General features: G+C 42.7%; 1 protein-coding gene across 2 annotated transcripts in view; it reads right to left on the bottom strand.

Annotated features, from left to right (window-relative positions):
• CP (ceruloplasmin) overlaps window positions 1-16,276 on the bottom strand; it is a 36,801-nt gene extending 20,525 nt beyond the window's left edge. For both annotated transcript variants that reach the window (XM_063132079.1, XM_063132080.1), the window contains exons 1-7: window positions 16,103-16,276; window positions 8,238-8,482; window positions 6,300-6,512; window positions 4,726-4,899; window positions 3,846-4,100; window positions 1,809-1,974; window positions 586-725 (exon numbers count right to left, since the gene is read on the bottom strand). In XM_063132079.1, the coding sequence (XP_062988149.1) occupies window positions 586-725; window positions 1,809-1,974; window positions 3,846-4,100; window positions 4,726-4,899; window positions 6,300-6,512; window positions 8,238-8,482; window positions 16,103-16,257 (1,348 nt within the window). In that variant the 5' untranslated portion in view covers window positions 16,258-16,276. The remainder of the gene's footprint in view (window positions 1-585; window positions 726-1,808; window positions 1,975-3,845; window positions 4,101-4,725; window positions 4,900-6,299; window positions 6,513-8,237; window positions 8,483-16,102) is intronic.
• Window positions 16,277-19,050: the final 2,774 nt, after the last annotated feature.

The raw sequence follows: 19,050 nt of genomic DNA, 5'->3' as shown, positions 1-19,050 counted from the left end.
AAGTTTAAACAGAAAAAAAGGTCCTACAACGGTTAGCTAAGGAATGCTGGGTCTTGTAGACCTTTTCCTGTCTAAACATGCATAGGGTTTTACCCTTAGTTATGAAGCTCAGTCACCACTTCCCACTCCAGGTTTGTGAAGATGAAAGGAGGAGTTGGGGGAAAGTATGCCATCTGTGCTGGAAGAACGAGATAATAATGGCTATGGACCGTCCTGCCAAGGAAGACTAGGTCTGCCCCTTGTCCGCTGTCTTTCCGCCAGCAGGCAAAGAGCCATTGGTGTCTAAGCAGTTCCCACCAATAAAGGAATATTACAGTTCTTTTGTATTAAACCCCAGACTGCTATCCATAGTCAATTTAGGCAGACCTATTCACAGTTCATTAGACTGCAGGCTAATAAAATAATTACTTTTACTTCTTGTTGGCTACAATCCAATACACATTTACCTGGAAGTTAGTCCTATTGAACTCAATGGGACTTACTTCTGAATATGCATGCATAATAGGATTAAACTGTTAGAAATGATTGTCTCCAGTCTTAAAACCTCATCTGCTTTTGATTACCGGCGGCTTAGAATTGCCTTACCCAAAAGTCCAAGATGTTGTTCATCAGGGAGCCTCTTCACACGGGTTGTGAAGTTTTCACTTGTATACCCAAAGAAAAGAGCTTTTCTATAGGATCCACCAATCCTTTTGTCACCTTCTTCAAAAAATGTCTTGGCATCCCTAGGCAGCAAAATAAACAGTTTCAAGCGCTGCATCCAGATAACAGCAAAAAGAAATATATTCCATATTTTGCTAAAACCTTTTGGTTGGCCTCCTTGCCCACAGACCCAGCCCCCCTTTCTTTTATTCTTTGATTAAATATTTTTAGGAATAGAACAGAATAAGAGAGAGGTTTGGAAGCGAGGGGCAATATCCAATGATAGTCCTACATAAACAATGGTTTCAATTATGGTCAAGAGAAGAGGGAAGTGGGAGAACAGCCCACCGCTCCCTGACATTCCCACCTATCACTGAAGCAGCTGACATGGGCAGGGCAAGGGATGGAGTCAGGCCAGATCCAGCCACAGTTTGAGGGGGCCGTGGGCAATATGGTCTCTGTTGGGACCTCTCTTACACAGATGGGTCCCCCTCAGGCTTTCTTGACAGTGGCAGCAGCACAATACTCAAAGGATGGCTGAGAGCTGCTATTCTAATTTTCCACAGTGGCCCCAGGGCAGCCACTTTGGGCTGTTGTAGAAAATTAAAATGGAGAATCACATATATCCAACCACCCAGTGTGGAGGGCCTGGGGCAGGTACAAGAGCTGGTGGGCCCTGCTGAGGTACTGGGTCCTCAGTAACTGCTCTAAATTGCCAGATGTTTACAGATGAGCACGGACTTCTTCTGCAGACCTGGCATTGTTCCCAAACTCACTGAACCTAAAAACAAGGGAAGAGTTCCACTGGACTGACCTTCTCCACATCCACTTCTAGACTTAGAGCTTTATCACACAGGGGGAAATCGCATTTCCTTACCATCCCTTCTCCGCACTTCCTCATTCTTCCCGGAGGGGAAAGAGGAAGTAAACGAAGGCCACATGGCCCATTCAGGGGCCTGGAAAAATGAGCCGAAGGAGTGGGAGGCATGCGGGAGGCGGACATCATCTTCTAAAGGACACAGGCACATCCGTAAGTGGGCAGTAGCTCGCCTAATGAACCTCTTATACTCACCAGGATGGAAAGGCTGTTTGTGAGTATATTGGAAGCACGCTTTTTACATGCAATGGTTTGGCTGCTGTTTAATTGTATGAAAGGCAGTACTTACTCATCATTAATTAACTCTTCTTCTGTAAATTTATTTATTGCAGATAGGGCGTAATGCCAAACCATTTCCTCTGCTGCAATGTAATATTGTCTTACTTTCATGCTCTCTTTGGGTGAGGAACTATGGCCATTACAATTTTTCACCTCAAAAATAGCCTGCATCCCACCTGGAGGAAAGGAAGATGGAATAGATAATGTTAGGCTAGTTTACTTATTTTGAAGACTCTCTCCCTTTCTCTCATGTGTGTGTGCATTCTCTCTCTCTCTCTCTCTCTCTCTCTCTCTCTCTCTCTCTCTCTCTCACACACACACACACACACACACACACACACATGCACAACACACAAGTCCATGGACTAAAAAGCATAAAATGAAGAGTTGGGAAAAATTCAGACAAAAGTGTAGAGGGCTTCCCCAGCCCAGTGCCCTCCAGACGTTGTGGCTGTCAGCTCCTATCAGCCTCAGCCACCAACTTTCCCCAACCTGGTGCTTACCAGATGTTATGGACTACAGGGGAGTGTCTATACGGCCTATTTAGCTCATTGTGCTGCATTATTTATGACACACCCGCCAACTCACAGCCACATTGGGCATTTACCCCCAAAACTATGCTTTTGCGCAGTGTCGATTTACCACATTTTTTAAAGAAACACCACATTGTTTCTCCATCACAGTGGGGGCCTCAGTTTGGGTTAAGCCAGTGGGCATTGCTGGGGGCAGATGCAAGTCCAGGGTAAGCATGGGAACGCAGGGCAGGGGACGAGCTTGATGGCCACCAGCACTGCGGTTCTTCTTGCTGGATAGTCCATTCTCCTTCCTGCCATCTAAATCAGCTACAAAGTGGTGGCGTACAGACACCCCCACGTAGGAGAAAGCTGGTGCAGAGTAACAAGTAACCTGCAGATCAAGTATGTATGCACACCGCCCTGAGATCTTAATTATATAGGGTGGGATACAAATGTTTTAAATAAATAACTAAATAAATAAATAAATATGCACTGTGTAAGTAATTGGAGACTAGGGATGGGGAGAAATTTGTTTGGTTTGGATTTAATAGAAACCAACCTAATCCACACATCATGAACTAATATGCAAACCAGAACAAAATTTCCCTTCAGATTTCACACTTCTCCAAATTTTGCGATGCAGTTGTATAACCAAAAAATGCATACCTTGGGGAAAATCCAATGCAAAAATGCATGTTTTATAGGAAATTGTGTACAAAGAGGCATGTGTTAGGGGAAAGTGCTTGCAAAAATGTATATATAAGGGAAAATTTTCAGACACACACAAAAAAAAGAGCATGAAAAATTCTTATGTAGACTTTCTTTTTTATGGAAATGGGACAGAAGGAATTTGTGCTTGGAAAAATGTCAGTGCTATAGAATGCAGAACAGATAAGAATTGTCCATCTCTACTAGAGAAGGAACACATTATGTAGCATTTGAGGAATGTTAGATGGACTCGAAGGCCTTATAGGCCCCTTCCAACTCTACTATTCTACGATTCTATGTTTTAAGTAGTTCAATAACAGAAGGTGCTTCGATTATGGTCCACATCAGTCAGTTGTTCTTTGATTATTGCCCACTTATCAGTACTCCAGAGCAGATCTGCGGGTGCTCAAGGCTGCAAAGGGACCATGCCTCTCAATCTGCCAGCAGTGTCCATTTCATTGGTAAAAGGACACCAGGAAAGGTGTCCGAGGCCACAGCTAGACCTAAGGTTTATCCTGGGATCATCCAGGGTTGGCCCCTGCCTGAGCACTGGATCCCCTGTGTGTCACCTAGATGAACAGGTTTGACCCCTGGACGATCCAGGGATAAACCTTAGGTCTAGCTATGGCCCAAGAGGAACAATGTTAGTCTGGATTCAACCCCCTTGTCCTTTTGCTTTTCTGGTGTCCACTCCTCCATAAGGATACAACCATGTACTGTAAGCACTAGACTTTAAGAGAACATGTTTTTTAATCTAAAACAGTGATATCTTTGATACTTGAGAGGTGTAAAGAAAATACAAAAGAGAGCCATTTATTTTATACCTTCTATGTGATCATTGACTTGACAGCTAAGCAGCCATTCCCCCACACTCTTTGGCACCATGAGAGCATCCACGAAGGTAGCCGGGAAGAGGCTAATTGTGTCGACTTGATGATTCCTTTCCGTCAAGGTATGCCCATGAAAATAAACTGAATGGACGTCAGCTTCATTACCAATGCCGAAAAGATACCATTTTACTTTCTCTTCTGCACACATTGTGAGACCGGGAAGATAGCCATACATATATCCATTGATTGCTTTAAAAAAAATTGACAGAATAGTTAAAATATAATTATCATAAATGCTGGAAAACAACTGACATCAAGCATGATGCCCTGGAGTGGAGTAAGCAATGCTCTGCATCTGAAAAGCATTAAAATTTGAACAAGAATTTTTGCAGCTCTCATTTTAGATTAATATTGATGCTCTAGATTTTATTTGACTGCTGCTGGTGATGGTGGCGGTGATACTTATATCATACATTTCTTTCAAAGCCACAGATTGGTTTACTTGGAGCATTTCAACAGTCTCCCATTCAATCATTAATCAGGTCCATATCTGCTTAGCTTTAGGAGATTCCATCAGAGAAAACAAACTACAATGCAGTCCACTGTAGGGCTACGCATGCATAACAGTGCACTCAGTTTGCAGAAATTTGTGGAGCAATGCAAAATGGTTTGCAATGGCAGAGGCAAAAACCCCATGTTCAGGGACATTTTATATCTCTTGACTGCATTGTGCTGTGTTTGTGTCATTGGAGTCTAAGTTGTTAATTTCTGTGAAAGTTATGCATAACAATTTCTGCGCGCACGTACACACACACACACACACAAGCATGTTTCTTAAAGTGATGCAACTATTTGTTTTGAAAGACACACTTACAGTGCATTTTATTGCTCTCTTGGAAGTCTTCATTCTCTTTGTCAACTTTGTCAGGTTCAGAGCAGTATTTCTTGATATTCTCATCTAAATACCAGCTGAAGTTTTCATCCATCACGGAAAACAGCAAGACAAATTCTCGGTCAACCTGTTTATCTTGATCTCCCTGTAGTGTTCCTAAGGAAAAAGGACACATTTCACAGAATTCACCTGCTGAAATTCTCATCTTCTAGGTATCTACACAGGCATTTACTCCATTGTGGCTGCGAAGTTATGCACCTTTGTGCATAAGTGACACAGCCGCCAATTCACAGCCACATCATGGTATCCACTCCGAAGCTGCGTATTTTCATGGTGCTGTTTTACTGCATATTTTAACTTTACTTTGCCATCGTCATGGTTCTCTGTGCGTGTGTCATTTGTGAGGTGAATGTCACTTAAGATGGTGGGTGTACTTTGGGCATTGATTTGCGGAAGGGAAAGTCGCATGGAATGTGGGTGTCTGTGTGGAGAGAGCAGAGGTCTAACCATGTCTATTTGGAAATAAGTCATTGATACTTTGGGAGTACAACAGCAGAGGGATCTGGAAAATTCCTTTGCCAGACCTTTTTCATTAAAAACTGGTCTGTTAGAACAGGGGCTCAGTCACTGCCTTTTGCTTTAAATATTCATTGAGTGCTGAGTAATCATGCTTACTCTGAAGTAGAGATGGGTGAACTGAGCCTCGGGATATGAGAAGGATCGATTGGTTCTTTGTAAACTGATATTATTAGCAGTAGTACTGCTGGTGCTCAGTCATTCACAATATTGGGCTTAGGGGTGCCCCTCCCACCACAGGGAGAGAGAGGGGCACAAGGGTAGATGTTTGTGTGTCTACTCAGAAGTAACTCCTCCATTTCACTTTATGAGCATGCTAGCAAGGGCAGGGGGAGAAGCCTGTCAATTCAAAGCTTCACAGCTGAGAGACGAGATATTATTTTAATATGCCATAAATTTCTAGTGCTTTCTCTACCAATGGAAGCAAAAAACCTGAGTAGTGTCACCCCAGGATCTTTTCGCTGCTCAGGGAAATGTGAAGAACATAATAAGCTTCTTTACATGAGCAAGTTATTGGCCACTCACAGAAGTTTGTGTGTTATTTACATGACGTTGTCAACCTCTAGGACATCTTTTGTCCCTTCCCCCGGAAATCTCGCTACAAAAAACCCAGTGATAATCTGACATCTAAAATAATTGTGGGATTAATTCCACCACTAGATGGTGCTGTTTCATTGAGTTCTATGAAACATTCGGCCAGAGGCGAAGGTTTCTATTACAAATCATGTGGTCATGCCTGAAGGAGCTGTGTTGAACATGGAAAAGCTTGGCGGGGGGGATAAAAGTAAAGGGGGCAGATTTTTCCTTAATGTAGAGATGCTCAATATATGTGAAGCATAATATACGTGAAAGTGAAACTTCAGTTAAAATTTCAACAGCACATTACTTCATTACTTGTAAATGGAGATTACTTCCTCTCCCATTAATCAGGATCAAAATGGCAACGACAATTGATCACCTTCTATCTTCATGTCCTTTACCTTTCTTGCAAATGATAAGAGGCCCAGCAAGCCCAGAAGCAACATCCTTTGGAGCATCTATATGTGAGTGATAAATCCTGGTCACACAGTTATTATCTCCCTCCGCTGGACCATGATCTTCAGTTAGGGTCCACCTATAAACGTACTGCTCTCCCGGTTGCACAGCGTCATCTTTTTTTTGCAAACCTGACGTCTTGTCTGGATAAAAAGCACCTAGGAAATATATATATATATTTTTAAAGTGCAAGTAATAGTATAATACATACTGATTCATTTTGTCTTTATTTGCTGCTTCTTGATAGCTCATTAATTGTGATTTTTGCATTCTTTTTATTTGTACGTTTCCAGAGAACACCTGTATATAAATCAGCGTATATCTATAAGGTGCCATTTGAATCAAGAAAGAATATTCTACTAAAGAGATTTACTCCTGCCTGGAAACATTAGAAGTAGCTGATCCTGGTGGGAACAGGAAAACAGAATCATAGAGCACCATGTACATTGATGGTGCTATATAAATAAATAAATAAATAAATAAATAAATAAATAAATAAATAATAATTCTACAAACAACTAAACTTCCAGCCTGATGGCAGAAATAAATTTCAGAAAGGCTCTTGTGGGCAGAGCTGAAGGCAAACATGAGTGAGGCCAAAATGCCCCCCCCCCAAAAAAAACCCAGCATATTTTATCTTACAGCACTTGCTTCCAGTAACTAACCTTTTCAACCTTTTAGGATAAACTGCACAAAGGACAGGAAACCACAAAACGATCAGTGGTCAGGGGAAAGGGGAATGCAATCTGGAACTCTGAAAAACAGGCCTCTTGATCACAAAGACAGAATCCCACACAGTTACACGCAGGGGCTCTCTTCAGACCTTTAAATCTACACACATAGGTCCAGGACAGGGGTTCTGCCACCTTAACCCTGCTCTCCCCATCTCATGCATTCTTTCATCTGAACATCTCAGGGTCCATCCATTTGCACTGGAATTTGTCAGGCGAGTCCAATTGATTTACATGTCCAATCGATTTCAGTTACCTGTTGACTACCTTGAAACTTGAGACGTTCTTCACAGAAATTAGGGTGTCTACTGTCTACACACCACTGATGTCATTCTAACAGGAATTAGTTAATTCAGTTGGACTTTCTGAGGTCTTGTTAGAAGAGCATCAGATGAATTCTACCTTCATGTGGAATGAGCTCCCTAGAGAGGTTTGCTTTGCACCCATGTTGTACTATTTCCGGTGCCAGGTGAAGACCTTTTTATTTTTCCAGTATTTTAGCAATTTACTCTGCTAGAGGCTGTCTAAATGCTCAGAAACCTCCAGGGTGGATGCATGGTGGCACGGCATTGATTATACAACACCACCGCAATCACGCATGCACACACCCTGGGGCTTTCCACCGAAGCTGTGGAGAAAAAACGTCAGGGACTTACCCTGGCTTTTTTCTCTGGAGCAAGGCGAGGATGTGCAAGATGATGTCAAGACAGCCCCTCACCCCACTCTGGAGTCACAGTGAAGGCGTGGCCAGGCAGTGCCTGGTGGAAGGTGACCTGTGATTGGTTTCCTTCCACCAGGAATTGACGGGGGCAGCTCCGGTCCCCAAATGGCCGCCCAGAAGCTCTGCACTCCCTCCTTGGCATTGACATTACCTGACACCAACTCGGGAGAGGGAAGCAGTGAGGTTTTGGAGGGAAACTGCGCTAACCCGGTGCCATGAAGTCACACACACACCCCTCAGTCTTTTACCTGCTGTTTAAATCTGTATTTTAAGTCACTGCATTGCTGCTAGGTTTTATTCTGGTTTTGTATTGTAGTTTTAAGCTTGTATATTATATTTTATGCTCTACTCATGGTTTTAATTTTTGTGAACTGCTGAGAGAACTTTGGCTATTGGACAGTATAGAAATGAAGAAGTAAATAAATAAATACCTTCATTTTCTTTTGTGTATTTGACACCATGGGGATGGAGAGTGTAGGGTCTTGAAGCAAAATTTTTCAAGTGAATGGTAATGGAGTCTCCAACTTCTACTTTGAGAATGGGGCCTAGGAAGCCCAGCCAAGACGGTTTTTCAACAGTGTTGGTGTACGAGTTATCCGTGTACTGCATGTATACAGCCTTTTTATAAGTGCTTCCTATCCGGTCTGGGCCTTGTTGGAGAAAGACACCAGAATGCCTGAAACACACAATCATGTCAGCCTAGGTCCTTAAAGAAAAAATACACTTGTTTACAATTACAACTGTGCATAGGTTCTCCATACAACAAATATTCAGTGTTGCTCTTTGCCTGAAAGCCCCAAAGCACAAGATGTTAAAAATACACTATACTATTCATAAATATTTAATTCTTAGTATTAAGTAAGGTTAATACATTACAAAGAAAAATACATAATAAAATACAGCGTAATTAAAATCAAAATGGAACAAATACAAAATCCAGCAACAAAGTAATCAATGAAAGTTCAATTGCTCTATTCAGAGGTCAAAGAACATATAACTGCAAAAGAGAAGAACACTTGAAAGACAGCAGTCAGTCCTGCGTCTCAACGCCAGCAGTTATTTCTTCTTAAAGGTACAGAGTAAACCTTTTCTAAAAGGATCCAAAACCCTCTTTAGCCATAGTTTTTAATCAGTCTTCCCCACTTTCCTGTAATGTTACTGCAGTCCAGTGGCTCACCACCACCACCACCACCACATTTTTAAATTCACCACTGATATAGGAAATTGGGCAGCACTGGCAGATGCTCACGCTTATTTTCCTCCTGCCCCAGGTTCTCAACTCTTTTAGTTTTGTTCTCAGGATCTTTAATGGAGGAGTAACGTTTTGGGATGATGAGCCTACTTCTGCAATGGCTCCATGGACACCTGCTGCTTGTTGCCCTTGCTGTTGCTGCTCTTCGCCTGTCCTGTCTGAACTTGTGAGAAAGGTCAACAGTGTTCAAAGTTGTTGGATGGTTCCAGATGGACCTACGGTCAGATTGGATTCCACCAGCAGTGTTGTGGCCCCTTTCCTATGGAATTCCCTGCCTCTGGAGGTCAGGCAGGTGCTAACTTTGTATTCCTTCCAGCACATTCTGACCAGCTGTGGTTTTATTTGCAATTTGTTTCTTTTAAAAATGTATTTGTAACATGTTTTTATTCTTTTATTGTATTTGTCCACCACTCTGAAATTCTTGAATGGGGAGCGGTGTATAAATATTGTACACCATACAATATTAAACAGTATCCATGTTTAAATGGATACTGTTTTATACTGTTGTTTTTATATTTTTGATGTTTTTCAATTTTGTATACTTTTAATGTTCACTGTTTTTAACTTTTGTAAACCTCCCAGAGAGCTTCAGCTATGGGATGGTATATAAATTTAATAAATAAATAAAAATTATACAATCAGCCATTCTGCTTTATAAACAAACTTTTAAATTTTATTTAAGCAAGAGGCTTTTCTATAGAGCTCTCTCAGGCTATGACCTCTCTCTTCCCTCTCTCTCAGACAACATGCTAAGCTGTGGTTAAACCTCTGATCCTTTTGCAGCAAATGGTTAGTGAGTGTGTTTAAACCGTGTTTATGAAGCCACCATGGTTAGGAATGGTTCACACGACATTCTACGGCCCTTTCTACTTCTGCCTGTTTTCCCGGGATCGTCCTGGGATTGTCCCTGTGCATCCTGGGAGCAGGCAGGGACAACCCCTCCATTTTCCCAGGATTTCTAGGACCGCTCTTATCCCGGTTTTACCCATGGTCCCAGGACCATCCCAAGGACCACGGGCAGTGTGTGCACCCGTCCCGGCTTCTTCCCTCCTCCCCGCAAGTAGCGGGAGTCAGCAGAGGGAAGGAGCTGGGCCGGGGGGATTCCAGGGACATCAGGCAGGGAGTGGGTCAGGGCTTATTTTTTTTTAATGGCGGGCATGACGGGCACGATGTCCTTCTTCCCTTCTGGGATGTTGCGCTTCCGTTTAGATGCCCAGGGATGATCCCGGAAGCAGGTAAATCCGGGATCATCCCGCCTCCATCCCCGAAGGCCCTTAGGTGTAGAAAGGGCCTAAGCCATCATGTTTATCTCAAAATGCTTAACAACCATGGCTTAGCAACTGTGTTGTCTGAACAGGATCAGTGGATGTTGCCCTTAACTACTTCTAGGTCCTAGCAGAAAGCATAACCCATTTACGCTGAATCCTTCATGTTGTTACCAAGTGTGAGGAGATGGAGCAGCATTCACCACTGGCCTTGTGTTCCCCACTGAATACTGGTGCAAGTTTGGGCCAGAGGGATAGAGTGAGTGAATGGGCAGCAGTCCTAGGATATCCAGGTTTCCTACTTTATAGAGGACAATCCTCTATTTTGAGACCTGGCAGACGACAGACCTCTATTTGAAGGTGTCCTCTATTTGAAGAGAAGTCCAGTCCAAGTCTGGTTTAAAGTCAAAGAACCATAAGGAGGGGAGAACACAAATCTTGAAGTTGCCCATAAACATTCGTATAAATTTGTATATGCGAATGTTCATCCTCTTCTTTGGCAACACGTAAAATAGCTTCACCCTCTGAACTATGTTATATTGCCATACTCAGACCATGGAGCCTGCAAAGGTTAACCCCCTGCTAGGACTAATAACCTCTGTCCCAGACTTATAAGGCCCCAGCCCATTGATCTTCTAGGCTTCGTCCCACAGTTCTCAGTGTAAAGAATAAAGGGATCTGTAAGGTAGTCTGCCCGTTTTCCATGCACAATCAATGAGGGTTAAGGGAAACTGCATTGCTTTTAGCTAGAATTTTAGTGTTTTATAGCAGATGGCAGGGACCTGCAAAGAGGCATTGCAACCTTGTGACAGCTGGCCCTGGAATATCTCAAGCCTGATGGCTCCAGCCAGGATTTATCTCAATTCAAGGCCATAAACCACTTCAGCCTGCAGCAGGGGTAGCCCCAGCTGCAAAGTGTGAACATTTCATCTCCTCTTCCCTTGTGTGAGGCGTGAAGCTGAGTTTGAAATGGTATAAAGCCTGGGGAGATGTTCAGCTCTTTCCTTTGGTTTCCATCTGGTCTTGGTGGAGGTGTCTTGGTTGCTGGCTTCTGATGAAAAGGACCCTACTTTGCAGTAAGTAGCTAGGCCAGATAGCGTTGTTATTTTAGCTGTATTGGCTTTCCAAACAAGGGTTTTCTGTATCTTTTTCCTAGTTTCTTTGCGTCAAGTGCTAAATCCAGTGGATCACCAGCCAGTAATATCCAACTCTGTGTGTTGGAGCACCTGAGAAGTTTCTTCCAAGTCTCAGGTGTGGGGTCCTGGGGAGGTCCTGGGGTGGTGGCAACAGTAAGGGTGTGGATAGCAGAGTGACTGTGCTCCTGTCTACCTTTACCCTCAGGCTCTGCTTTATCTCAATGAATGGATCTCAGAAAACCTGGCAATGCTACCTGGCTCACAGTTAACTGCTTCCAAGTTCTGATTGATTCGGAGGGCTGTTCAGTTTCAAAGGAGGACCAATCTTGTTGCAAATGGTTGGTTAAGAGCTTGTTTTCAGGAAGCTGTGTGAGCCACAAATTAAATTGGAGGTGCATGTTGTTATGGCTCTTCGTGGGTCTGTCCAAATAATTCACATTTAATTGCAAGGCTTCCTGTTGACAGAAGCATTGTGTCCTTTTCCTTCTCTTTCCTTGCAAAGATAATAGCTTTCATAAAAACACTGCCTCAGAGCTAAAATTCCCAAGGGCTGCAAGGGTTTAAGCTGAGGTTAAAAGGGAAACATCAAGCATCAGAGGCTAAAGCCTTTCCCCAGTGGAACGTCACTGCTCTCCGTGAATTTTCACCGAAAGGGAATTTGACCCCTCCGCCTCAGTGATTTGGCAGAGAGCTAATAGAACAGCAGGTCTACAAGGGCAGAGAAGGTCTGTTGTACATCTTTTGTTGGCACTGCTCAGCCGCTCCTTACACTTCCTTCTTCAGACATACTCTGTGCATGTATTGTTATTGCTAGCCAGCATTTGCATTTTTAAGTTCTTTGGATTTTATTTCCTTTCTTGCCTGCCTGTTTTCTGCACAGAAAATAAGACTGATGCGTACGATGTCTGGGTTGCGGAAATGATGGCCTAACTCCAGGATCAATGTTATTGATTTTGAATGCTAAAGCAGCCAGTGACCCTGTTCTGACAACATATTAAGCCATGGTGGTTAAGCATTTTGAGCTAAACATTATGGCTTAGAATGTCATGTGAACCATTCCATAACCATGGGCTTGTCTATGCAGCTTGTTTACCCTGAACCAAATGTGCATATTTGCATTTTAGGTTACATGACGCACAGTGCTGGATTTTTAACCCGATAATGTGCATCTTCGCATTCACGATTTACCATGACTTTTAGATCACATCCGAGTTTGCACCATGTTATGGCTACGTGTCTTTGGGGGAGTTATATCGGATTTTGACATGTGGGCAGAGCTTTGAGGGTAGGACAACGTGATTGGCCGATTTCCCGATTTCGCACCAATTGGCTGCCTCATTCGTTTGCACCGATTTTAGTTTGAAGTTTCTCTGTGGAGCTCCGCAGAGAAAGCTTCTTAAAACAAATTTATTTCTGTATTTATATATTTATTGCATTTCTGTACCACCCCATATGCGAAGCTCTGTTCACAAAAACAAAGAGAGGGAAATGGGCAGACAGAAAAAGGAGACATGTTCTGCTACCTCGTTCCTTCCCCCTCCCCCCGCTCCTGGTTTGTGTGTTATATGAATCTGCGGAGCTTCCATCACCTCTACTCCATAGCATTGTACCATCGTATATGCGCATGTGCGCATTTATAACTCACTATAAAAAATCAGGAAATAAATCGCTGTTGCTGCTGTAGTGCGATGCTCTTTACCTACATTCAAATCAACGAAAATTTGGGTTTATATTTAACGAGGGGCAATCCCATTGTCGTATAGACGGGGGCCAGGATTTAAACACGCTCACTAACCATTTGCTGAAAAAGGGTTAGCAGCTTAACCATGGCTTAGCATGTCATCTGAACAGGCCCATTGTCATTGTGTTGCCTGGTGTGCTGCTATCCTGGGGCACTTTGATGCATTCCACTTGAAGTTAGCCTTGAGGAAGAATGAACAGAGCTCCCATTTGTCAAAGTTCTGCTTTTGATTCCTGTTCACTCAGCAATTCTCTGGACACAGAGTGTTGCCTTTCCTTTTCAATACCTTTCTGGAATGCAGCAGCCATGACCTCAACTTCACTTCTTGGAAGATGATTACTTGCGATGCTAAGTACTTGGCGTCGCACTTAGCATCGCAATGAGCAGCAGCAGAGGAAAGAAGACACCAGTCCTGCTACCTTTGGTTAACAACCAGATTAACAGCAGCAAGTTGTGTTTTATCTCCTTTTATTTTATTTTACTATTTGTATTTTTAAATGTGTGCCTGGGGAGTTCAGGGGGGCAAGGGGGTGCTCACATAGCTGTGGTCACGGGTAAGGGGAGGTATGGCGATGGGGGAATAACAGGCCAGATGAGGAGAAGAGGGGCTAGATTTCTTACAGCTATCCCCTCTTCTGGTTTTTCCCCCAACCAGATGATTCCTGGCAGCCTTACCAGCTTGCCCTCGGGTTTGGTTGTGCTGCTGCTGAATGCCAGGTCAGTCCAAAATAAAACCTCCCTCATCCATGATTTGATTTTGGATGAGGGGGCTGACCTGGTATGTATCATGGAGACCTGGGTGGGTGAACTGGGAGGGATTACTCTCACCCAGCTTTGCCCTCCTGAGTACTCGGTGCAGCACCAGCACTAACTTGAGGGCCGGGAAGGGGGCGTTGCCGTGGTTTATAGGAATACAATCTCCCTCTCTAGGCTTCCTGTTCAGTCGAGTGCTGGTCTGGAGTGTTTGTACTTTGTGTTGGGTACTCGAGACAGATTAGGGATTCTGCTGGTGTACCGTCCACCCCGCTGCCCCACAGTCTCCCTGCCTGAGCTGACGGAGGTTGTCTCGGATCTGGTGTTGAGGACCCCCAGGATGATGGTTCTGGGGATCTCAACTTCCATGCTGAGGCTCCTGTATCCGGGGTGGCTCAGGACTTCATGGCCGCCATGACAATCATGGGGCTGTCTCAACATGTCATCGGCCCAATGCATGCAAAGGGACACACACTTGACTTGGTTTTCTCAACTGGGCAGGAGGATGGTACCACAGCAGGAAAGGCCCTCCTCCTGGTAGCCACCTGCCTCACTTCCTTTGGCAGGGGCTCACGGAGAAGAGCCCCTGTAGATGATCTTCAGGTCCAGTTTAGAAACAAATTTAATTTGTTTCTAAACTGTGACAGCAGCAAAACAAAACTACAATAGAAAGAAAATGGGTGAAAAAGAATTGTAACATTGCTGCTGTTTTTATCTGGTTGAGCTTTTATATTGTATTTTATATTATGGTTTTATACTGTTGTTTTATACTTTGAATGTTTTTAATTTTTGTGAACCGCCCAGAGAGCTCCGGCTATTGGGCAGTATAGAAATGTAATAAATAAATAAATAAATACTAATCCTCAAGTCATTGGCTCTGCACATTGGTTCAAACATTGGTTCACACAATCAGCCTGAGGGATCAGGGTTTAGATACGTAGGGTGACTACGTATGAATCACCAAAAGAAGAGGACTCATATTTGCATGTTCTAATGTATATGTATAGATGCAAATTTAGAAATAATTATTAGAATTTAAATAGAAAATGCAGTATATCTTGCCATAATACAGATGACAATGACTAGGGAACCCATTTGCCTGCCTGTTCAGTCTGCTGCCCTGGTGACGGGCAACTGTTCTAAAGGTTTATTATCATGGAATTGGACAGGATTGCCCTTCAAATAGAGGATGGGCCTCCAATGGTCTTTCAAATTGAGGAGTCACATAAGACACATGGGCAAAGTAAGACACATAGGCAGGCTATCCAGGTTGCATATAGCCATGATTAAAGTTGTGGTAGTACACTGTGAGGTCTGCACAAGATCCCAGCAGTTGTAGTACAGGACCCTCCTCCATGCATGCTAAAAGAAGAGATACGTATCTTGAGAGCTGCCCCTCTTCTTCTTTAGAGAGGAAGCCCACAGTTGTTTCCCTCTGCTGACTGCCAAAAGAAGGAGAAACCAGGCGCTGTTCCTCCATGTCAAACTGGCCTAGGGCTGTAGCCAGAGAAGGGCCCATGAGGTCCTCCTGCCCCCATATCAGGAACGTTCCAGGTCCTTCCCTGAATTTTCAAGTGCCACTTTTTAAACTCTCTCTACCCCTCATCATTGTGGGGATTGCCACTCAGCAGAAATAGCAATTAAATAAATTCAACACCGCCAAACAGGTTGAGCTACCTATATTTATATCCTTTCTGTTTGTTGATTATTCCTAAACCATATAGGCCACCACATGGCCCATGTACATTGATGGTGCTATATAAATAAATAATAATAATAATAATAATAATAATGGCTGGACTGGTTTTAGGTGTGAATTTAGGCAGCAGAAATAAGCTCTCCTTTCCCAGTGAATCAACTTTTTTTTCTAAGTAAAATTAGTTTTAAAATGCAGAGGTGAACAGGGCTCCTTTACCTTTAATACTGCTATACAATATAAAATCTTGGTAAATTGCCTTGCCTACCAATAAAAAAAGTGGAAAATCAGGGAGGGGATTGAAAACAACCCCCTGGCCAAGGACTGTATTGCCACCACAGTCCTTAGCAAGGGGTTCATTCCACAAAATGGCTTTCCAAAAACAAAAACTTAAAAGGCAGGCTCCCCCTTCATAGCAGGGTGAAAAATTAATGAAAAATATGTATCACTTACTCTTCTTCTGAAAAGGGCTTCCCAGAAATGATGTTCTTTGTCCCAGGTGCATAATTCCAATCAGTTTCTAGAATCCCAATAAAATATTCTTTGTTTCCTGCATAGACTTGTGAGAAGCAACAAGCCAGCAAGTGGCTTAGTATGAACAGCTTCATTTCCTGGCCCTTATTGGTGCAGTGGACTACTTCACAAGCATGTTCATTTTATAAGGTCAGGCTTTCCCCCTTGTTTGCCTTTGTTCAGTTCAATAGACTGAAAGGTTGCACAATGCTTGTTAAAATAAACAGCCGGCTTTGATGCCAGTAACTTGGGCAGCTCATAACCTGACACACACAATGTTTTCTTTTAAGGTCTGTGTTTGGAAAACTTTCCCAATCAAAAGGATTACAAGGCCCCTGCTCTGCTGAATGGCTTTGGGGTTTTTTTCCCCCATGTGAAATTGCATTTGGTACAACTGAAATTTCCTGCATTTCACAACATGGGAGATTTAGGTTTTATTTTCAAACTAGAAGACAATGATCCAGTTCCCTTTCAGTAAGAAATGGATTAATATTAAAGCTGTCAAGTTTCAACAGATAGTTGTTTTCTTTATCCATACCACTGTATGTAGAGGATTTTTAACAAAAGATTTGTTCTATATGCCTGCTTGCTTGGGCATCATCATCAATTAACTAGCTGGTAATCCACCCAAGTTTAACAACATGACAGTAGAGTTGGGGCATCAAACCTCTTTCAACCTGACAGATGGATTCCATTTTTAGCTCCACCGCCCAATGGTGGGTGGAGCTAAAAGCTTAAAGCTCATAGTGTCATTAACTAAGCCCCAGGAGAGACAGATTGCTCCTTTAGAGTTCTGGATGGTTCTGACTGAAACCCAGAATGGATTCACAGCATCACTGAAATTGGAGCCACCGGCCTCAACTGCTATACACACACACACACACACGGAGGGAGAGAGAGAGAGTGAGAGAACATCTTGAACTTTATACTGTAGTTCATTCATCTGGGCTTTTCTGAAATACATTTATGAGCATTATTAATACACATTTCCTATAAAATAACAATGTGTGTATTTTCTTTGTGTAATTTGGCATTTCTTTGCTCTTAATTGGCTCATTAGGTCCATGACATTCACTGAAATAAAATTACTAAAAGTCATATTCATTAAGCTTAAGTATTAAAAGGGACAAACAAGTCTGAGTAAGAAAGAAAAAGGATATCATTCTGATTAATTTCTGAATTGAATGTACATAATAGGATTAGCATTACATTAGTTGGTATAATTTAGCCTTTTACTAAATTGTGCAGGTTTTTTATTAAAAGTAAAACCATCTACTAATTTAATAAATTCCTTTCATCTTCCACTGTTTTACTATTACAGTGTAGTTGTAACAGAGCCTTTGCACAAGCAGTTCCTCCTACCACTTCCATTGCACAAGCAGGACCCACCGCTTGTGCAATAGAGATTGAATGATTTGATAGGTAGACCTAAAATGAGCAGAAACCGCAATTTTTCCTGGCTGAATAACCCACGCTTACTCTTGCCATATAACCATATCAATGCAGTTTCACAGCAGCAATGCTGCAGGTTTGGGGGGAAATAATTAGGCAAAGCGGCGTTATATACACAGCCCCCAGGTAGGATCAGATTAGTACAACTAATTACAATTATTTTTGAGATAATTTCCTTCTTCTTGCTATGCCACAGTTGTAGGTCCTGCTCTAAAGTTGAGACATTTCATCTAGACAAACATTAGTCTCCAGAGTTTCTATCAGAATGCCCATCAGCCTCCGAAATCGAAGGCTAATAGGCATCCTGTGCAGAGCGAGAGGAGCACAGAGGTGCTCTTCGCCTCCATGCTTCTCCAGCTCTGCATTTTTCCTAGACAGGCTTTTTCATTTGTCCAGCTGGAGTTCTGTGGAGCAGGAGGGAAGGAGGCTGGGGAGGCCTGGGGATAAGTCGTAAGCCAGCCGTGGAAGCCCGTCCTCCCACTCCCCTACCCACCCATTGGCATGCTCTCTTTTCCTCCTCTCCAAGGTTGCTTTTGCCAGCCTGAAGAGGCAGCCAGCATGCTTCTTTCCATGTCGGCTGCAAGGGGAGGGGCCAGAGAGCTTGGAAACCTAGGCCTGAGGTCAGAGTGCTTTCTCCAACCTCAGATCCATAGGGTTGCTCTTGAATTTAGCTTCTACTGCCTCTCATCTTTTTAACTTTTATTTCAGTAAAGTGTTTAATTCCTTCAGCAAGCTCATTCTGTTTTGTGGTCTGAATCTCCCAGTTAACTTCCAACAGCAATAACCTTTCTAGGAAGGGGGAAATCTATACAATATAGACAGATAAAAGACCTAAGAGATAGGTGGGTATATAGGTATAGATACACAAATGTCTCTCTATAGATAACCTGAATCTTGAATGACAAAGGCTTCCCTTTAAAACAAAACCAAAAAGTGGACATTCTATTATTATATGTGAATGACCCTTTAACGTTCTTGGTTGACTTTGAATCTTCATTTGATACACTGTGCTTGTTGAAATAAGTCTCTATATATTTACTTTCCTTCCCCTCTCCACTAACCCAGTACAAAGGAACCATTCATCCAATGGACATTGTGCAATGCTGGAGGATTTTTACACTGAACACAAACTAGAAATAAGATTTTGCAATCAAAACACCTTTTTTAAATGAAACAAATAATAAGACACTCAGACTTACATCTCAAGCCAATTTACTGCCTCATGTAAAGGAACAAAATGCTTGTTGACTGGACTGGCAGTTGAATCTTACTTCAACACTGGCAATGGGGTTGCATTCTCCACCACACAGATTTATCACTTCAGAAAGAACCACATCATTCTTATACACCAAATATTTATCCATGAAGCATCAGTGCTATACCAGGGTGCTTTACAATATGCAAATACAAAAGGCCATGGGGTCATAGAATCATAG

Source organism: Elgaria multicarinata, chromosome 8 (genome assembly GCF_023053635.1).
Source record: "Elgaria multicarinata webbii isolate HBS135686 ecotype San Diego chromosome 8, rElgMul1.1.pri, whole genome shotgun sequence".
Taxonomy (NCBI): domain Eukaryota; kingdom Metazoa; phylum Chordata; class Lepidosauria; order Squamata; family Anguidae; genus Elgaria; species Elgaria multicarinata.
This window is presented reverse-complemented; position numbering and strand designations above follow the sequence as displayed.